The sequence below is a fragment of the Semicossyphus pulcher genome, unplaced genomic scaffold (assembly GCF_022749685.1).
Source record: "Semicossyphus pulcher isolate SPU_LCO1_2020_fin unplaced genomic scaffold, fSemPul1.0.p SCAF_3, whole genome shotgun sequence".
NCBI lineage: Eukaryota > Metazoa > Chordata > Actinopteri > Labriformes > Labridae > Semicossyphus > Semicossyphus pulcher.
This window is the reverse complement of record NW_027211704.1, coordinates 16,636,253-16,654,563: the sequence shown is the minus strand read 5'-3', so window position 1 is coordinate 16,654,563 and position 18,311 is coordinate 16,636,253. Positions and strand designations below refer to the sequence as shown.

The window sequence follows — 18,311 nt, the reverse complement described above, 5'->3', positions numbered from 1 at the left end:
CCACTATCGTGTTCTAGTTTTCGCGTTTTTCTTTTGTTAGAAATGGGAACAGGTTCAGCTTTAGCATGTTGTCCTTAGGATGCAGATGACAGGGACACCAGGGAAGAGACACCACTCTTCTCAGCTGTTTACACGCTGAAGTAACGCTAAAGTTATATTTACAGTTATATATGTTTTGTAAGCTCCAGACCTATAAATGCAGCTTGTTACTTAAGGTGTATCGCGTTACATAGGCGGATGTCATAGAACAAATCGATTATGGACAGCAAGTAACGCCGTTTGATTTATCCGTTTGAGCTGAGTTCAAGGTCCGGGTTAGAGTAAAGAAAAGTCCGTACGCCAGTCAACAATACTTTAAAACTGGTGTCAAAATGTCAGAGTCCGCTGACAGTCGCACCAAAACGTTGAATTTCAACGTCGGGGTGCTCGGACATGTCGACAGCGGGAAGACATCTCTTGCCAGGGCGCTGAGCAGCACCGCCTCCACGGCTGCCTTCGACAAGAACCCGCAGTCCCGTGAGAGGGGCATCACGCTGGACCTTGGCTTCTCCTCCTTCACCGTGGATCTTCCTGATCACCTGCGGGACAGCGAAGGCCAGCAGCCGTATGACAGCCTGCAATTCACCCTGGTGGATTGTCCGGGGCATGCCTCTCTTATTCGGACTATCATTGGAGGTGAGCTCTCTAAAATATTTGCATGTTTGATGCTCGATATCCCACAGATGACAGTACATGGCAGGATGATACTTGTGATGGAAGAGGCGGGTAGTAAGAGCCACCCGGCGTTGAATGAGCGCCACCTGACATAAACCCGAGTGACATCACCTTTCGCATAGTAAAAGTGGAGTAGCCAGCCAGACCAGTCAAAAACGTGCTGATCTGTCCCTGTGCGGTTTGTCTGAGCTTAATGTTTGAACTTGTTACTATTTTCTCATAGATCATACAAGGCTCCTTTACTATCCTCATCACTATGTTACATGTTTGACTTTATCATATGCCAATTTGGTGGACATCACCCGCGCCTTCTACCCTTATATAGCTCGAGTTTGTTCATTCTATACACACTATACACAAGTTCTACAGAAAACCCACAAACTATTTCTCACAAGAAAACACAAAAACAGCTTAAAATAAAAAAAACCGCCATGTAAGCGTCCCACAAAAACACTCTATAAGGATATCAAAAGAGAATATACTGCAATATTAGTTCCAGTGTGTCACTAAAGACAGCCCTGTCCAAAACGATTTCAGACTTATGGTATGACATGTCCCACCCTGTGTTGATGCATTCACGTTCCACTTGCTGCTTTCACTACATCCTCTATTATTGCACACAAAGTTGACCTATCCAGCAGAGGGCGCCTTTTCTCCACAAGTAACCAAGTTGATTTTGTTATATTGACTTGGATGGTTCAGAGTATGAGGAGAAATAACTACAGATGTGTGGCTGTCCAGAGAAGATAATGAGGATGCCCACTTTCTCTTTTGATGTTTGTCACACCAATAACAACAGAGATCCCACGTTTTAAAACTCTGTGACATAAGCTGAATTGAGTCAAAGTTATGCTTGTAAGACTAGAGGCCCTCAAACAGTGAATGCTGCTGTGTCATGTAACAACATACTAAACAAAACCCACAAGCCAGTGGGGTGGCACATGCTGTAGATTAGAGAGGAAGGAAAGTTTAGGGATCGGGGTATGTATTAAACTTCCCCTCCTGTCCCAAGTGGGGACAGCACAGGAAAGAGAGGGAGCCAAATAGAAGGAAAGAAAAGAGGGGAACACAGGAAAGAGAGACTGCCAAAGTCAGGAACAGAAAAGAGGGAAAGGAAAGACAACCAAGAGAGCTGCAGCTCCAGTTTCAACCCTCTAGCCTTTTACTCTCTCTTTGTGCACCCCTCCCCTAATTTCTCTTCTTGCTCTGCTGTTATTTTTGGGTGTCTGTGTCCGTTCCTGTTTGTATTGCTGTTGTCCGCTTCATAGTCTCGGCTCAGACTTTTTACTATTCGGTAGATGCATGGCAGGAAAGCTGGACTGCTTTTCTCCCTTATCAGTATTATTGAGCAACTTGATTATTTTCTTTCTTCTCTAGGCGCCCAGATCATCGACCTGATGATGCTGGTGGTGGATGTGGTGAAGGGGGTGCAGACTCAGACTGCAGAGTGTCTGCTGATAGGAGAGCTGACCTGCCCTCGCATGGTGGTCGTCCTGAACAAAATTGACCTTCTGCCTCCCAACAAGAGACAGAGTGCCATTGAGAAAATGACCAAGAGACTGCACAAAACACTGGAGAGCACCAGGTCAGACTTGTACAGAGAGATAGTGGCTGTGAACTAAAGGCCCAGACAGTTTAGAGGGTCAGAGCACTACATGTTTACGCCTCAGTGGCCAAAAGGTTGATTATCCTGTCAAACTTCTTGAGTCATTCTCTCTCTGTCTGGCGCGGTTGTTTTTTGTTTCATTTTAAGCAGCTTTAATCATTACTTCACCGTCAAGCATGATGTAATTTCAATATGACTGTTTTTCTGTTGGTCAGATTTAAAGATTGTCCAGTGATTTCTGTAGCAGCAAAGCCTGGAGGCCCGGAGGCTCCTGAAACAGAGGAGCCACATGGAGTGCCAGAGTTAATAGAGGTAAAGTTTGGAAACACAACGGCCTCCGTCAATTGTTACATATTTAACTCGAGAGCACATAAGTTCTCCATTAAGAACAAGCACTGTTAGTCAACACTGTTCAAGTTATGGTGAAAAAAAAAAAGTAAAGTAGGTTCTCAACTGTGGGAACGAAGGGATACTTTCTTTGTTTAGTCAGCAAAGTCTATACTTTGTTCTATGTATACTGTACTTTGAGGCCCACATATGTTAATAATAAAGTGTCTTCTTTTCTTGTGTTTTGGTTGCCTGTCTCAGCTTCTGAAGAAACAGACATACCTCCCTCAGAGAGACCCCGGAGGGGACCTTCTGATGGCAGTGGACCACTGCTTCTCCATCCGTGGTCAGGGCACAGTCATGACTGGAACCATCCTGCAGGGCTCGTTGGCCATCAATGACACTGTGGAAATCCCAGCGCTAAAGGTACGCTCCGGAAAAAATGGGCATGAATTTACAATCCAGCAGCATACCAGGGTGTTGGAAATTCTTTGCAGTGAAACCACAGAGTTTAGGAAGTTCAGAAGTTGAGTGGAAGTGGGCAGACAGAGAGAGGGAGGGAGGGATGGCCCGGTGGGTTCAGAGGATGTGTCAGTTTAATGTGAGGGGAGGATGAGGGGACAGGGTGGGGGGGGAGTTGGACTGGCAGCACAGGAGTTTGGTAATTTAGACCAGATGCACACTTCCAGCCAGGCTCAGCAGATTTCGTCTGCAGTTTTCATGTTCACCTCTTGGTGGCAGCATTTGCCTAAATTAACAGTTTGTTTTTTATAGAGTTGTGATCTGTAGCTCTGCTGTTGTTTTGGTTGGTTCTGCTAATTGACTCAGAAACACTGTGAAAAGCCAGATTTGTCAGTCATTGATATATATTTTAATTGTTCATTTGTGTACTTGTGATCTGTTTGTAGATGACGATGGTAAAGGCACTTAGTTAGTTAGTTAGAATAAAGTACAGTACTGTAGTTTTATTAACATTTGCTTGTGTTCCACATCTGTGTTAATGGTGTAAAAATGTGATGCATCTAAATCTAATGTTATAAATCATTTATTTATTGTATCTCTTTGCTCTCCAGGTGACCAAGAAGATAAAGTCGGTGCAGATGTTTCGGAAGCCGGTTTCTGGGGCCATGCAGGGGGACCGTGTGGGTGTTTGTGTGACACAGTTTGACCCTAAACTGTTAGAGCGCGGTGTGGTGTGCACCCCCGGGTCCCTGCGCACCCTCTATGCCGCTGTCATCTCTTTGAGGAAGATAGGCTACTTCAAGGGCTCGCTTGCCACCCGTGCCAAGTTCCACATCACTGTGGGTCATGAGACAGTCATGGCGAGGGTTACCTTCTTTGGCCTGCCGCCTTCGTGTGCCTCAGAGCCCCCCTCAGACACTAAATCGCAGCCCTGCTCGCTGGAGACACCGTTCACCTTCGACAGGGAGTACTTCCACCAGGATGAATACGTCAGCGCTCAGGGAGAGGCAAGCTCGGGACCTGACCCGGAGCAATGGGCCCTGCTTGAGTTTGAGCGGCCGGTCACATGCCCCTCGCTCTGCCTGGTGATTGGTTCAAAGCTGGACACAGACATCCACGCCAATGCGTGTCGGCTGGCCTTCCAAGGCTTTCTGCTACAGGGCTTTGAAGACAAAGGCTATGCTGAGACTGCCCTGCCTCGTCTGCGCATCTACAAGACGAAACACAAGGAGGGACTGGTGGAGAGGGTGAGTGCGCACTCGGACGTCTACTTACAGTGGTCTTCTTTTCTGCCTTTTGCTTTCTTCTTAATATTAAGCATTGCCCCTGCTCCTCTGCCCTCTCTAACACCGTGTGCTCCTCCTGCAGCGGCTGCGTCTTTGGATGTTTCTCATTGCTGGTGGCACTGGAGCGTGCCTGTCAGACAGAGCCCCTATTGTAAATTCGTAAACAGACACGTACGCACAAACAAGCATGCATATGCAGCCCTTGTGAGTCGTGTTTGAGGCATGGGTGGGTACGCATGCCTTAGCATGTGCTGCGATACAAAGGTGTGCATGGGTGGCTGTCTGACGCCACAAGTCCCGTCTCGCTGCCAGACGCCGGCACTGTTTGGACACACATGAGTGGCACAGGAATACCCACATGACTGCAGGAGTTCACCTGAGTCTTACCTCCCGCCTGTCGAGCTCAGCATCTCTCTCTCGCTCACATGTTTGGATTTTTGTTCGGCTCTTTGTTACTTTCTGTCTTAATTCCACAGCTACACTTCGTACTGATCCGTATCTTATCTTACCTAATGAAGTTGTTTCTTCTTAATTTAAACGTGTGATTTGACAGTTTTTTGAAAGTCAACAGTCAAGTCAAAAGTTTTCATTCTGCACTGTACAGTTGGGTTTCTCTGCGTGCTCCCTCCCGCTGGGTCACATTCAGGTCAGGGGTCAAGTGTGTGAACTAAGTTTCCTGCTGTTAGCACCTCAGGCTGTTGACAGCTCCAGTCACTGACTCAGGAGCAGAACCAGCGTGTGCGAGAGGTCAAACCGTGGTCGCGTGACGCCAACATTCGTCGCTCATGTCAGAGTGACTTCAGCATTCCTTTTTGTGAAAGAACACATTACTGGCATTTCTGAGATATGACGGCCTCGTCCGGTCACAATTCATACGGTCTGCCGGACGTGTACAGCAACTGTGTTTTTTTTTTTTTTATCAGATCATTAGTCACGCTTGAGGGACGTCGGGGTCAAATGTTCAAGAATGAATGAGGGTGAGGCAGAGAGAGGGAGGAAGAGCCGACGGTGGGGGGTGAGTCGGAGACAGCGCGGTGCCCTCCTGTGATCAGATTAGTGGCGGGTTAAGATCGAGTTAGCGATGGGTGATAAGAGAGAAATACAAACAAATATAACATGAAATGTGCAAGGAGAGATGAAAGAGAGAGCCGGGCGGTGAGCCTTGGAGAAAGTGGCGAGTGGTGCAGCTGATGAGGGCAAAGGATCAGCTCTTCTTCTTCCTCCTCACCCTGCCATGATGACAACCCACCATCTTTTGTCTTAACGAGATCCCATGCTTTCAGACCATTTAACTAGTTCTAATCAAGTGTCTCTTTCTCTCTCGCTCAGGTGACCGACGATTACACTGTGATTGGACGCAGCCTGTTCAAGAAGGAGACCAACCTCCAGCTGTTTGTTGGGTTAAAGGTCAAGCTGTCGACAGGCGAGACTGGCGTTATTGAGGGCGGGTTCGGACAGAGCGGGAAGTTCAAGATTCGGATTCAAGGTAAGGATTACGTGAGGTGAGGAGTTACTGTATCTTTAAGAGATTATCTCCTGATGCTGTTAAACGGAGGCTGAGTGACACAAAACTCTCTTCTTCATCAACACACATCCAGAGCACTCTCTCCATCCTTCTTGGGGGATTTTTGGGGCTCCGTGAGTTTTTAAGGGTTGCGGTTAGAGCAGTAGGCCCGACATCCTGATCCACATTCCCAGAATTCCTCTGGGGATCGCCTTGTGTTCCGGGGGAAGTCTGATCCGTGTTTATTTTACCTTCTGTTGCTCCGAACCCTCTGCTCCACACCGGGAGGGAAGAGAAAACAAAAACATTTAGAAAGAGAACCTCACCTACATCCTCTCCGCTGCCTCGCACATGCACGCTCCAAACGTCTCGCACACACACACGGCGACTCGCACATCTTCATGCATGAACATACAGTCATACTGCGGGGGGTTCATGTGAGACTCCCTGCGGGCATTAGGGCAGCGATGGCGCTGTTCTGCTGATAAGGTGTAGGTCAAATAACGGATACAACGATATGCATGAATGCAGCTTCTTTCAATACATTAGTATCTGTGTTATGGTAGGTTTAGGTGTGTCCATCCTTTAGTGCCGACACTTGAACTTTAATCTTCCTCATTTTTAGCTTTATGGCTGTTAAGTCTTTCGCACGCTTTACTTTAGCATGACGGTGAAAATGTACATGTTGCTTGTTGCAAAACTCTGAAGTTCCAATTGTAAGAAAACAACACTGAGATCACTTCCTAAAGCAGGGTGCAGCCGTGTTTCCTCTTTGTATACGCACTGATTTGACGTGTAACACGACTTGCTGCTGTTTGTCCGTATTGTTAGTTTCCTTTGATGCTCCTTTCTCTTTCATTTTCTACCTTCTCTAAAGGAAACATGCATGAGATGAATCGAATGAAGCGTCTGCTCTCATGCAGACTTCACTGGCTCTTTCTATTCTGTTCTTCATACCTGCTCATGCCTGCAATTTATCTCAGGCTGCAACTATTTTCATGATCGATTGATCTGCTAACTTTTCTGTCTTATTCAAAACAAACGTTTGGTCCATAAAATGTCACAAATTTTTAAAGTACTTTCCTAACAAAAGACTAAACTTTCCAAAATCAACAGCTCCACTGGCTCCCGGTTCAGTTCCGTATTCAATTCAAAGTCCTCTTCTTAACATTTTGTTAACATTCAAGGCCATCCACAACCTCGCCCCCCCCATATCTGTCCGACCTCCTCCATGTTCCCACTCCCTCCCGCTCCTTCAGATCCTCTTCCTCCCTTATACCTGTCTGTCCCCTCCGCCTGTCTCACCACGATGGGGAGCAGAGCATTCAGCCGCTCTGCTCCTCGTCTCTAGAATTCATTACCACCCCAACTCAGAAACATCGATTCAAATAAAATGTATTATTATTATTATTAAAATACAAACAACAGCAGAAAATGTGCATATCTGAGAAGCTGGAAACAGAGCGTGTTTGGTAGTTTTTTGTTGATCAACTTGACAGTAAAAGCATAATTTCTCCAAACGTTTATCTGATGTTAGCACAGAAAACACAGTGTTGTACCAAAGCCAGTTTATTCCCATATTTTGTGCTCACTGGGTGATAATCGTACCCCGTCTGATCACGTGAACACCCAGAAATGCCTTCGAGGACAAACGCGTAAAAGTGCAATTCCAACGTGTCACTTGAATGTGAACATAAATCATTTAGTTGTGGGTGTGTTTCATGCTGGTAAACAGACATTCTCAGCTGATCGCAGATAACAAGCAGAGATCTCCGGCTGTGCTGAAACCATAATAACCCTCACATCGGCGTAACGATAACAAGAAGAATGCTGGCGCCGGTTTGAACGTGAGGTCAGACAGCCTACGTGAAAAGCAGTGAACCCAGAACATTTCTTACCTTCTGGGTGCAAAGCAGCAAGTTTCATTGAAACACACACATGCAAAAAGAACGAGGGGTAGATGTGATGGCATAAAGAATTTGTAGTGCGTTCATGAGGAGCTCGGCGATCTGTTTGCTGAGAACTACGTGCGAGTGAAGGAAGAGCGTCTACGCAGATGAGGGAGACGCGATGCTGGAGTATGTGGAGCAGCTTCTCTGCACATTTTCATCAGTTACATCAGGAGGACGAAGGCGTCAGTTGATCTCGAGGTCAGCGCAGCGAACAGGCTCCAGCACCTACTGCACACGTAACAGGGAAGCAAAGATCTCTATCACGCATCAGATGTACCTACACTGACATGATAAGGCCGACCTGGGCACCGAGCACAGTGTAGCGCAGTATGATCTAGTAACTACATAAAGGGAACATTTCTTTAATGTATCTTGATTATTTAAACAGTTTGACTTCACCTGCTTGTTTTATCTTTTCCTTTAGAGGGTCTTTCCCCAGAAACCAAGCAGCTGCTGTCCTCCACCTCGAAGAAGAAAGGGAAAGGTGGAGGCAAAGGTGGAAACGAAGAGGAGCCCAGAGCGGATACCCAGCCTGTTAGCATTCTCTTGCATTTCAAGCGGTATGTCTTCGATCCCCATAAAAAGATGGTGCAGTCTTGACCTTTGCGGCACGTACTGCCGCCTGGCTCTGTGTCACAGCGCTTAAAACAGGCAGAGGGCGGATTCAGAGGTCCCATGGAGGTGGAGGTGAGAGGAATACTGGCCTCTGTTTCAGCCTCTTTTTCTGGGGATGGAGACAGTCTGCTGAAACGCACTGATTGTGGAATGCTGGACGCATGTGAAACGATGATTGTTTTATCTCCCGTCAGGGAGACAAACTTAATCCAGTTTGCTCCATCACAAGGGTGGAAGCTGCTCCTCTGTTCCTCATTTGAGTTGTCTTAAAAGAAATCAGTCCTTTTGTTCTCCTTCTCGACTCTGAATTTCTTCATGTGTGTTTCTAATTCAGCATAAAAGCACGAGCTGACATGAGCTCAGATTTATGCACTCGCTGTCCATGTTTTGCTCTTAGGCTGGGATACATGTTGAGCTTCAGGTGTGGATTCATTGGCTGGGGCTGTGTGATTTCTGAATTTCTGTATTTTTAATTTACTTTAATGGCAGTTAGTCGAGCTTCATGCTACCCAGAATAGCAGTTATATCAGAGATCGCTTGTGTTTAATTGAGCACTTATTTTTTCCAGAAAGACAAATAAAACAAACGTATGCTGACACTTTTGTGACTGATATTTTTTGTTCGATCATTGGCAGTTAATAATGTCCTTCACGTGTTTTACCCAACCTGTGTCTCTGTGGTTGTTTTTTCTTTTGACATTTGTACTGTAAATCATATAATAAGAACATTTTACCTTAAAGTTTCTTAAGTTTTCATTGTTTCCAGAACCGATTTGATACACATACCATCCCAGCTGTAACTAATACCCTTAACAAGTGTCCCTACTACGGTAGTATGTAGTCTGAGAGTGCCGTGTGTGTCTTCTGCAGACTCGCCGAGTCGTGTTACACTGAGTCTGCAGAAGCACAATCAATACACAGTGTTGGATTTAGAAAAAAAATTGTTTCTGGTTTATTGTGAATGACAATAATTTGATTCTTAACTTTTTAAAACGTTTTATTGAAAGAGCATTAATAAGTATTTATACTAGGGCGAACCTCGCCTCTCGCCCAATGGCAGCTGAACTGGATAAGCGGTATAGATAATGGATGGACGTTATCTAGTTTATGTGTTAAAATGCATCTACATTTTCATTCTCTTAAAACAGCTTCTAGATTTGAATTTGTTTTAAATTTGTTGCCGTTTAATTCGAGGTGTAACAATAGATCAGTGCTGATTCAACATTGTCCATACAAGGTGAGAAAAAGTCAATCAATATCATCTTAATGTCCTAAATATCAGCCAACCTATATATACTATATTTCTCTTCATTTTAAATGATTAGATTATTATTTAAGTGATGAGAGAGCTTTTTTTGTGAGTTGATATAAATGTAACAGACTGTCCAAAGCATCAACATAAAATTGTATTCTGTTAAAACTTATATTTACACCCCTACGATCAACGTAACAGTTTTTCTATTTAATTAAGGAAAAGAAAACACAAATAGAAGGAAAAGCACAACAATAATAATCCATCTTGTACTTCATTGATGCTGTTAAACAGCCATAATCACAGTAGAGGCCGGACATGCTCATGTCTCTGTGTGTCTGTGAGTGTTTGCGTCTGTCCTGTCACAGTAGTGTCGTGGGGCTGGGTAGTGAGCGTGCAGTGCGCTCAGTATGAAGCGGATGATGTCAGCAAACTGTCCCTGTGAACAGCGACTCTATCTCAGCAGGAATCTGTGGAAATTGAAGAGAGAGGGAGGGAGGAGCAGCAGGAGCAAGAGGGGACACTGGAAGGATTGTTCCTCTGAGTGACAGTCCTTTTAGTCTTATCTCCCCTCGTTCCTCTTATAGAAAACCAGACGGGGAAAGAAAAAAAATGAGAAATCTGTCGCTTTGTACTCCTTTGTCTCTGCAATTTCTCCTTCTTACTCCACCCTGTCTTTCATTCTCATTCTAGTTTTTTATTGAAAATCTCCGTCCTCGTCATTTAAAGCATCTTTTAGGTCCTGAAATATTCCTCTCAGTGTTGTGATTCCACATGTAGGCCATGATGATGCCCCTATATTCATGGTGGTGATGCGATCAAGTTAGCTGGAGGTGAAGCCTCTGTTCATCTGTTTAACTTTTTGTCAAACAATAAAAAGCATGCCAACTTATATATATATATATATATATATATATATATATATGTGTGTGTTAGCTGAAAACCATTGTTTTCCTGCTTTAAAAGCTAATTGAAAATATAATTGCATCATGCTTTAGAATCACTGTAAACACTGAATCAATTTGCGAGCGCGTCTTGTTTAGAAGATGATTATTTCCATCCTCCTTGTCTCGATAAAGATCCTCCTTCATTAAGACAGACGCGGGAGTGTGGGTGCAACGTGTTTCCCTCACTATGTTTTAACATGCATGCTAATCCTGTTCTGTGTGTGTGTGTGTGTGTGTGTGTGTGAGGGAGACACTGCAGCCCCTTTCCAAGCTTAGGTGAGGAGGTTTTGGGTGGACTGTATAATCCGCTTTCAGAGCCGATTGTGGCAGGAGGAAACAGACAGGCAGGCAGGCTATGGGACTGCAGCTGGGAGTGTGTTCTCGCCTCAGCTCATCACACACACACACACACACACACACATGATCACCAAGCCAGGACAAGAGGCAGACACCTGACATCACACCTTCCTGTTCATTTTGGCCTGCAAAAGTAGCCCTGTTTCGCCCTCCTCCTCCTCCACAGAGATAAACACAGCCGTGATGATTTCCCCGCTCCTTTTTCTCTGGCGACCTCCAGGTCAGCCAGGGGTCGAGGGGTCAACTTCTGAGCTCCTGAATGTTTATAGATGGGGAAACAGTCTGTGATGAGCGGAGATAACAGGCAGAGAAAGAAACAGGAGAGAGCTGCGGATTATTGACGAGGAAAAAGGAGGAGGGAAGGAAAAATATGGTTCAAGGCAGACGAGATTGAAAAGACTAATTAGCAGCTGTTTGACTGATAAATGGTTGCAACATTAATTAACAATTTAACCAGTGGGGAGGTGGTTAGGCTGCTGAAATATATTCCTCACTTACTCCAGACTGTTATATTCCCGTCTCTATTGTCTGATGTCATTGTTTCTTTGCTAAAAGCAGCTCCAGAAGTATTTATCTTTTGATGTAACAGCTCCATTACGGTGTTAAAGTCCGTGTTTACCTGTAACTTCTACATATATAACGACTGTTTAACCAGTATTACCCTTCTCTTATAGAGACGATGTTTATTGCTGATTATTCGATGACAGGAGCCGTATGAGACGGCTTCACCGCACTAATGAGCAGGGACTCAGATAAAATCACCCTCGGCCCCCTCGCTCCTCTCAACCTTCGTCTGCCAATATAATTAGCTGTGATTAAAATGGGCATCGTTTAATTAATACCGCCGCAGCCTCTTTCAGACGACTTCTCCATTTCCGGTGCTGCTTATCTCCCATCCCCCCAGCAGCTGTGGAGGTCTGTCTACTTGTTTTTTGTGTTTTTGACTTATGTCTGTGTGAGTCCTGGATATAAATACAGGCCTGAATATGTCATTCATATGGAAGTTTTTGAACCTATACTATATCCCCGGTATTTGCAAATTTGAGCAGTGAAAGATGAATTAATTTAGCATTCACTTGCTCCTCTCATGGCCCCGTTTCCCGAGCCGGGAAGTTGTTATTCTGACTTTTGACTAACAAGGCACTATTACACATGCAACAATTCACTGTGCATGGTCCAGGCCAGGTGGTGCTTAATGTATCTCCTCTAGAAAGTTAATATGAATATGAATTAATTTCAGTATTTATTTTTACAAAAAGTTAAGCTCAAACAAAGCACTCTTTGCCTCGTGTGTGTTGCATACTTACTGGTAATTAATGCTGATTGCTTGTTACCATGACGATTCATAGGGCTAATGCAGCATCCTTGCTAACTTGCACACACTCGTCCTTAAGTTTATGAAAACTAATAAAAGAGATTATAAAGTCAGTCCATATTAATTTTCTTACACAACGTAATATATACAATTATTGTGCCCTTAGCGGACAAGCATCCATACATTTTATTTACTCCGTTTTCCTGTGATAACGAGTTCTTTCTGGTCGTTTTCTCGAGATCTCGACTTATTTTTCTTGATATCTCGTGATAACAGATTAATTTGGCCCATCATCTCGAGATAACGAAGCTCAATTTCTCGTGATAACGGTATAATTTTCCGGCGATCTAGAAAACCAAACAACAGGCTGGTCACTGTGATGTTACAGACCTAGACATACCATGCTGCCATTGCCCACACTGTGTTCGTTTGGTGATTTTATTACTCTAGGAATAAGAGTTATGATCATCTGATGTTATGGTGGTGGTGCCGTGTCAATATCTCGTGATAACATGATAAATAAGTCGAGATCTCCCGAAAAACGACCAGAAATAACTCGGGAAAAGAGAGTAAATATAGTGTATGGATGAATGTCCGCTAAGGGCTTCCATACTTATCACCCAGGTGTTAATCAATAGAAACTGCCGTAATATTTATCGTTTGGAACACACACATGGTGTTTTGGTTTTACCGTGTGCCTACCTTTCTCTTACCGACAATACCCTTTCAAAATAAAGGCATCAATCTTTATAACGTCGCTAACGGGAAATATTCATAAACCCTTAAGAAAATAAACAAGCAAAAATAACAAATTATTTCAGTCATGTACATAATAATATATAAATTATACAGAAAGCCACTAAAACCTAACTCTCTTGTCCTTTGCATTTAAAGAGGCCTTAGTTGAAATGATCCCTTAGTTGTTGCGTGGGGTAAGCGCTACACCTGCGCCTGCAGGACCGCCATTGTTCTTCCATCACCACTGAGTTTTTTGCATATCTGTTCCCGTCTCATTTACCAAAACAAAACATGCAAATTAGTGCTGGCACCTCAATAAAGCAATCTATTGATGTACTGCTTCCATAACCTGACACACACACACACACACACACACACACAACACAAACAACTGTCTGTCCACTGTCATCCTCTCATCTCCCTCCTTGCCGCCTCAGGTCGAGGGGACAGTCAGCGAAAGGCAGACGCTGATGGACAAAGAATAACAGTCGATGAGTGCAGCTGAGCTCAGCACAGTCCAGTTGTCCAGGTCAGAGGTCACCTGACGCGTTCACCTTGACACTGCTGGTGGCGGACATTTCTGTGATGTGGCGCTGTCTGCTACTCGTGTTCACACATAAAGGAGAGGGGCGGATGTACTGTTTGGAAACACAATCCCTTAAATGTGAAACAATTAAAGCACGTATCAGAACAAAGAGGGGCTTAAAAACAATAAAACTCTGCAAGATAAGAATAAAACTTTACGCTCAGTGCAGAGCCTTCACTATTAGTAAACAACTGGTTTTTGGTTCGAGGTCTGTGCAGGCACAAAAGTGTTCCCACTAATTATGTTAAACCAACAAAGTAATGGATTTGAAGGAAAGGCCTGAAGCTGTTCCCTTTCCAGCGTTGTGTTACTGCTGAGGGGACTTCAGCGTTTAGAACCGGGGGTCCGCTGGGGTCACGTGATGTGTAGGGTCATGTGAAAAGTCACTTCCACTCTGGATAACCTTGTAAAAGATGTCAAAGGGATTTCAACTATTCTTGGATTTTCATGCTTGTTTTGCAATTTAATGAAATGTCTTCAGGGAGCCTCGGGGAGTCCGTTCAGCCCGCAGAGGAACCCAGAGGTAGATGTTTTGTTTAGACTAGTCTCCAAACAAAGAAGCTTGTCCTAAGTCTCTCCTTATGCATCCAGCAGTCTGTGTGGTTAGGCATCTGATTCCACTGAATTATTGAATTAAGAGGACATCATAATGTTATTTTAAAAAATGTGTTTAAAAGCATCTGACTCTAAATCTTAAAAGCACACCTCTTTATCTTGCAAGTTTTTAAAACAATTAAAATCCGCCCTGAGCTGTTTTGGTCACTTGGCAGCCGCATAATCACGCTGTAAACACAACCCTTACATATTACTTTATATTTCAAGGAATTATCAGGTTCATAACCCATATTTTCAGGGGGTTCTATATAACAATTTCGGTGTCATTGCTTTAGTTAGAATTGTGGGTAGCGCTGTTTTACCACAGCCAAGGTATAAATGCTGTGGAACAAAGTTCCCTGTGTCGGTCAGGTGTTTGATCCCGGAAGTGGTTTTTGACTGCTACAGTGTGGATACACTGTAAGTTGTGTGTTTGAGTTGGATGTTCATTGGATGTTATTGTTTTCACATGGACTAACAGAGGAATCAATTAAAGGACAGTTTTACTGCTATTAAATATGGCTGCCGATTCGTAACCCCCCCAACACTGCTTCCGCTAACGTTGACAGTAAGCTACGTGAAAGCGCGTCAGCCAGGGTTAGCTACCTCAGCAGCTCAGTATTAGACTGAACTTCTTTAACACTATGTTTGTATCCATCTGGCGAATGTAGGTCCGATACAAAATTAACTTCTGGCTCTTTTTCTTTTCCATCAATTTAAATGTCATGCACGTTTGCTGCTAAATGCTCCACCGTGTTCAGGTAAGTGAACAGTTAGTTGAAAGATGCTAAAACAGTTAGCTGAAAGATGCTAAAATGCTGCTTAGAGCTTTGAGGAGCTGCAGAGTCGAGTGATAGTGAGGCTATATGTGGGTTTATCATTACAAGTGCCCCTTTAAGATACATTAAGTCATATGATCCATTCTTTATATAAAAATATATACTATAGCAGCTTTAAATGTTTTCAATAACAACGTTTTCTTTAAGTTAAAAAACCCTCACTGATGCTCATGTCGGCTAACAACAGCTATTACCGTTGGGACTGAGCTGCTGGGCTGCCATTGTAAAAACTGGATAGATTTTTATTGATGTATTCTAATGGGACAGCTGCTGCTGCACCGCCATACAGAGGATTTGGTGCCACAGAGAACCGAGGCATTCAGGTTTAGGAACCACAAATGGTTCTTTAATGATCAGAGAAGAACTGTTTACAGAGTTAGAGGTTCTTCCCAGAGTAATATGCTAACGTACCAATTTAAAAACCTCCCCACAAAAACCTCTAAATAACTTTCTTTTTCCAGCAAACACAAGGTTATCAGATTAAAGGACCTTTATTATGCCCTGAGGGCTACGCTGTGTGTTCTGTAATGGCCCTGTGTGTATACAGACTTAATCCTGGACTGACAGGCAGGGACAGCGGGGTTCTGACGGGCCTGCATGAAGACCCAAACCCTGGCTCTGGACCCGTCTGAGAGCCCCAACACTGTCAGGCTGACCCAAACACTGCCTGATGGGGCTTTTAGAGGAGCAGAGTGAGTGACGGAGGTTTAGAGGAGATCTGACACTGCAGCCTGTGGTGCTGCTGTTTATGTATGTATGCTCGCCCTCCAAAAACTGTGTTTATGAAAACAGTGGCCCGCTGCCCATCAGATACGAGCTCCGGGGCTGGGACAGGGACAGCTCCTCTGAGAGAACCGAAAGGAGACGAGGAGACGGACAGAGACAGAGAAAGAGAGAACAACAGGAAAATAAGACAAAGTGAACATGTAAAAACCGAGCGGTGGGAGTCTGAAATAACTTCCAAATCAGTTTAACCAAAACTCTCTCTAACTCATGCTTATCGCTCCACTTTGCCTCGTCTTGTCTTTCCAAATGTTTCAGCTCAACTCCAGAGAAAGTAGAAAGTGCTTCGCCTCTCTCACTAATCCCCCCGCTGCCTGTAATTTGATTTCTTTCCTCAGTTTTGCCCCTTCGGTTGTCTTCCTGCTTAATTATCTCATATCCTTCTGGTTTGCCTGATTCAGGGTGTTGACACGCACACGGCACAGCCCCAAATCAAACATATATAAACTGCACTAACTACCGTCACACTTCCTCACTTCTTCTTCTTTTAAGGAGCCTAAAGAATTTTTTATGCCCCTTTTATTTGACGTTCGCCTACTTACAGCTCCGGATATCAGTTTGTTTCCTGGAGAAGTGTGCAGTCGCTGATTCTGATATTGTTTTTTTCTACATTTGCTGCTTTTAAAGATATAGTAGCACAGGTTCCTCCTTTAAACGCTTAGATTTAATGCTCCATACATGATAGTGTAGTAAAGTGACACAGTGTGAATGGTTTTCTTCAGCTCAGACTCTTTCGCTCTAAGTTTATGTCTCTTGTCCTTGATCGTTTTAGTGTTATCAAAGGAAAGCGGGGGGGAAAAAACTGCTTCTAAAAGTTCACATTTCAAATATTTTAATTGTTTTATGCAGCTTTCATTTATTTTCCTAATAATCCCCCGAGGCGGCAGGAAGACTGTTTACTGTCTTTGATTCGCAGTCCTGTAGCTCTTACTTCAAGCGTTAATTAACCTTCAAATGGAGAAATTATAGCAGACACACACACACACACACACACACACACACACACACACACACACACAGACTGCAACAATAGAGGAGGTTTTTTCCCCCTGCTTTTCATCTGAGATCTCTCTTCCTCCTTTCTCAGTCACACATGCGTTTAGACTTCCAACGTGCAAGTCGACATTTATTCTCCTCCTCGTTGCTTTTGTGCACCAAAGTCCGACTCCATCTCGGCCTCCGGGTTCTTTGAACTTCTGTCGCCGCTGAAATAACATGACAGGTTCAAAGACAACACAAATCTGTTTCCTGCTCAGAACCAGTTAATCTCCAGCCTTTTTTTTCCCGCCCCATTTGTTTCTCTCTTCAGCTCCTCTTTCGTCCTATATGTCACCATCATGGTTCTTTTATTTGTTCGCTTCTCACGCGGCCGGTGAAACATTGTATTATTTGGATATAGGCTCTCATTAGCTGTTCAGTCTCATTAAAAGAGCTCATTCATATGAAAATGGGACGCTGATAGTGATTTCTTTCTTGCTTACCTTGCACAGCAACTCTTAATTAGAAAGTGGCTTGATTGACGTTTAGATACACACGCTAATACACACATGCAAACGCAAGCATTCTTTATAAATAGTATAACACACCTCTGACTTCAGTAAAAATACCATTTAACTAAAATGGTTATTTGTATTTAAACTAAGCACACTCTTTGTTTTCTGGTCATGCCGTCTGATTGCTTAATTCATGCCGTGTTTACTGTCCCTCAAAGATTCCCATCAGCCGCTCTCTCCTCCTCTTTTCACCGCTGCATATTAATCATCAGGTGTGTGTACATAGCATCATTGTGAGGAGGCAGAGAGCAGCGAGGAGACAACAGAGGAGCAGAGGCCATCGAGGGTGGCACAGAGCAGCAGATACAGGGACCGATCTGGTTGCACATCTGCGTCAAATGACCCGTTTATTATGTTACATCTCTGTAGGCCTTATCTGTGCGGTAACAGCACACACAAGTTACAGTATATGATGCTCTTGGTAGAACTATCATGCAGTTTAAGATATGTATATCCACTTTTCAGATGATTGATTATTGCTTTACTTTAACCTTCATATTTAGGATTTAAAAGCACCATATTAACTACTAATACATGTTTATTACACACTACTATATATTAATAGACCTTTACAAGCTTTGATTTATTTTTCAACTATAAATCCTTTTTCTTCTCAGCATGCGTAACTGCCCTATAAACACTCAGTGAAGAGTTTTGCCTACTTAAAACTTTAATTACACATAAGCTGAATATTACACCATAGCCTGTATAAATAATGGACACGTCACCTTTTGCTTTCTGAAGAAGCGTTTTGAAGCCTGAATTGCGCCGGAGTTTGGGGTCGCCATATTGGAAATGCCAGAGCCGGTTAATCCAGAGGCAGGCAAAGAGCGCGACCAAGCTGAAGCCTGTGGCTGAGCTCTATGGGCGGGCCGCATGAAT

At 43.9% G+C, this 18,311-nt stretch overlaps 1 protein-coding gene across 1 annotated transcript; it reads left to right on the top strand.

Annotated features, from left to right (window-relative positions):
* The first annotated feature begins 107 nt into the window (after nucleotides 1-107).
* On the top strand, nucleotides 108-9,064 carry eefsec (eukaryotic elongation factor, selenocysteine-tRNA-specific). Its single transcript, XM_069678293.1, has 7 exons — nucleotides 108-675; nucleotides 2,092-2,299; nucleotides 2,536-2,632; nucleotides 2,909-3,073; nucleotides 3,721-4,356; nucleotides 5,725-5,881; nucleotides 8,276-9,064. The coding sequence occupies exons 1-7, from the start codon at nucleotides 372-374 to the stop codon at nucleotides 8,449-8,451; spliced, it is 1,743 nt and encodes a 580-aa protein (XP_069534394.1). The 5' UTR covers nucleotides 108-371; the 3' UTR covers nucleotides 8,452-9,064.
* The last annotated feature ends 9,247 nt before the right edge of the window (nucleotides 9,065-18,311 follow it).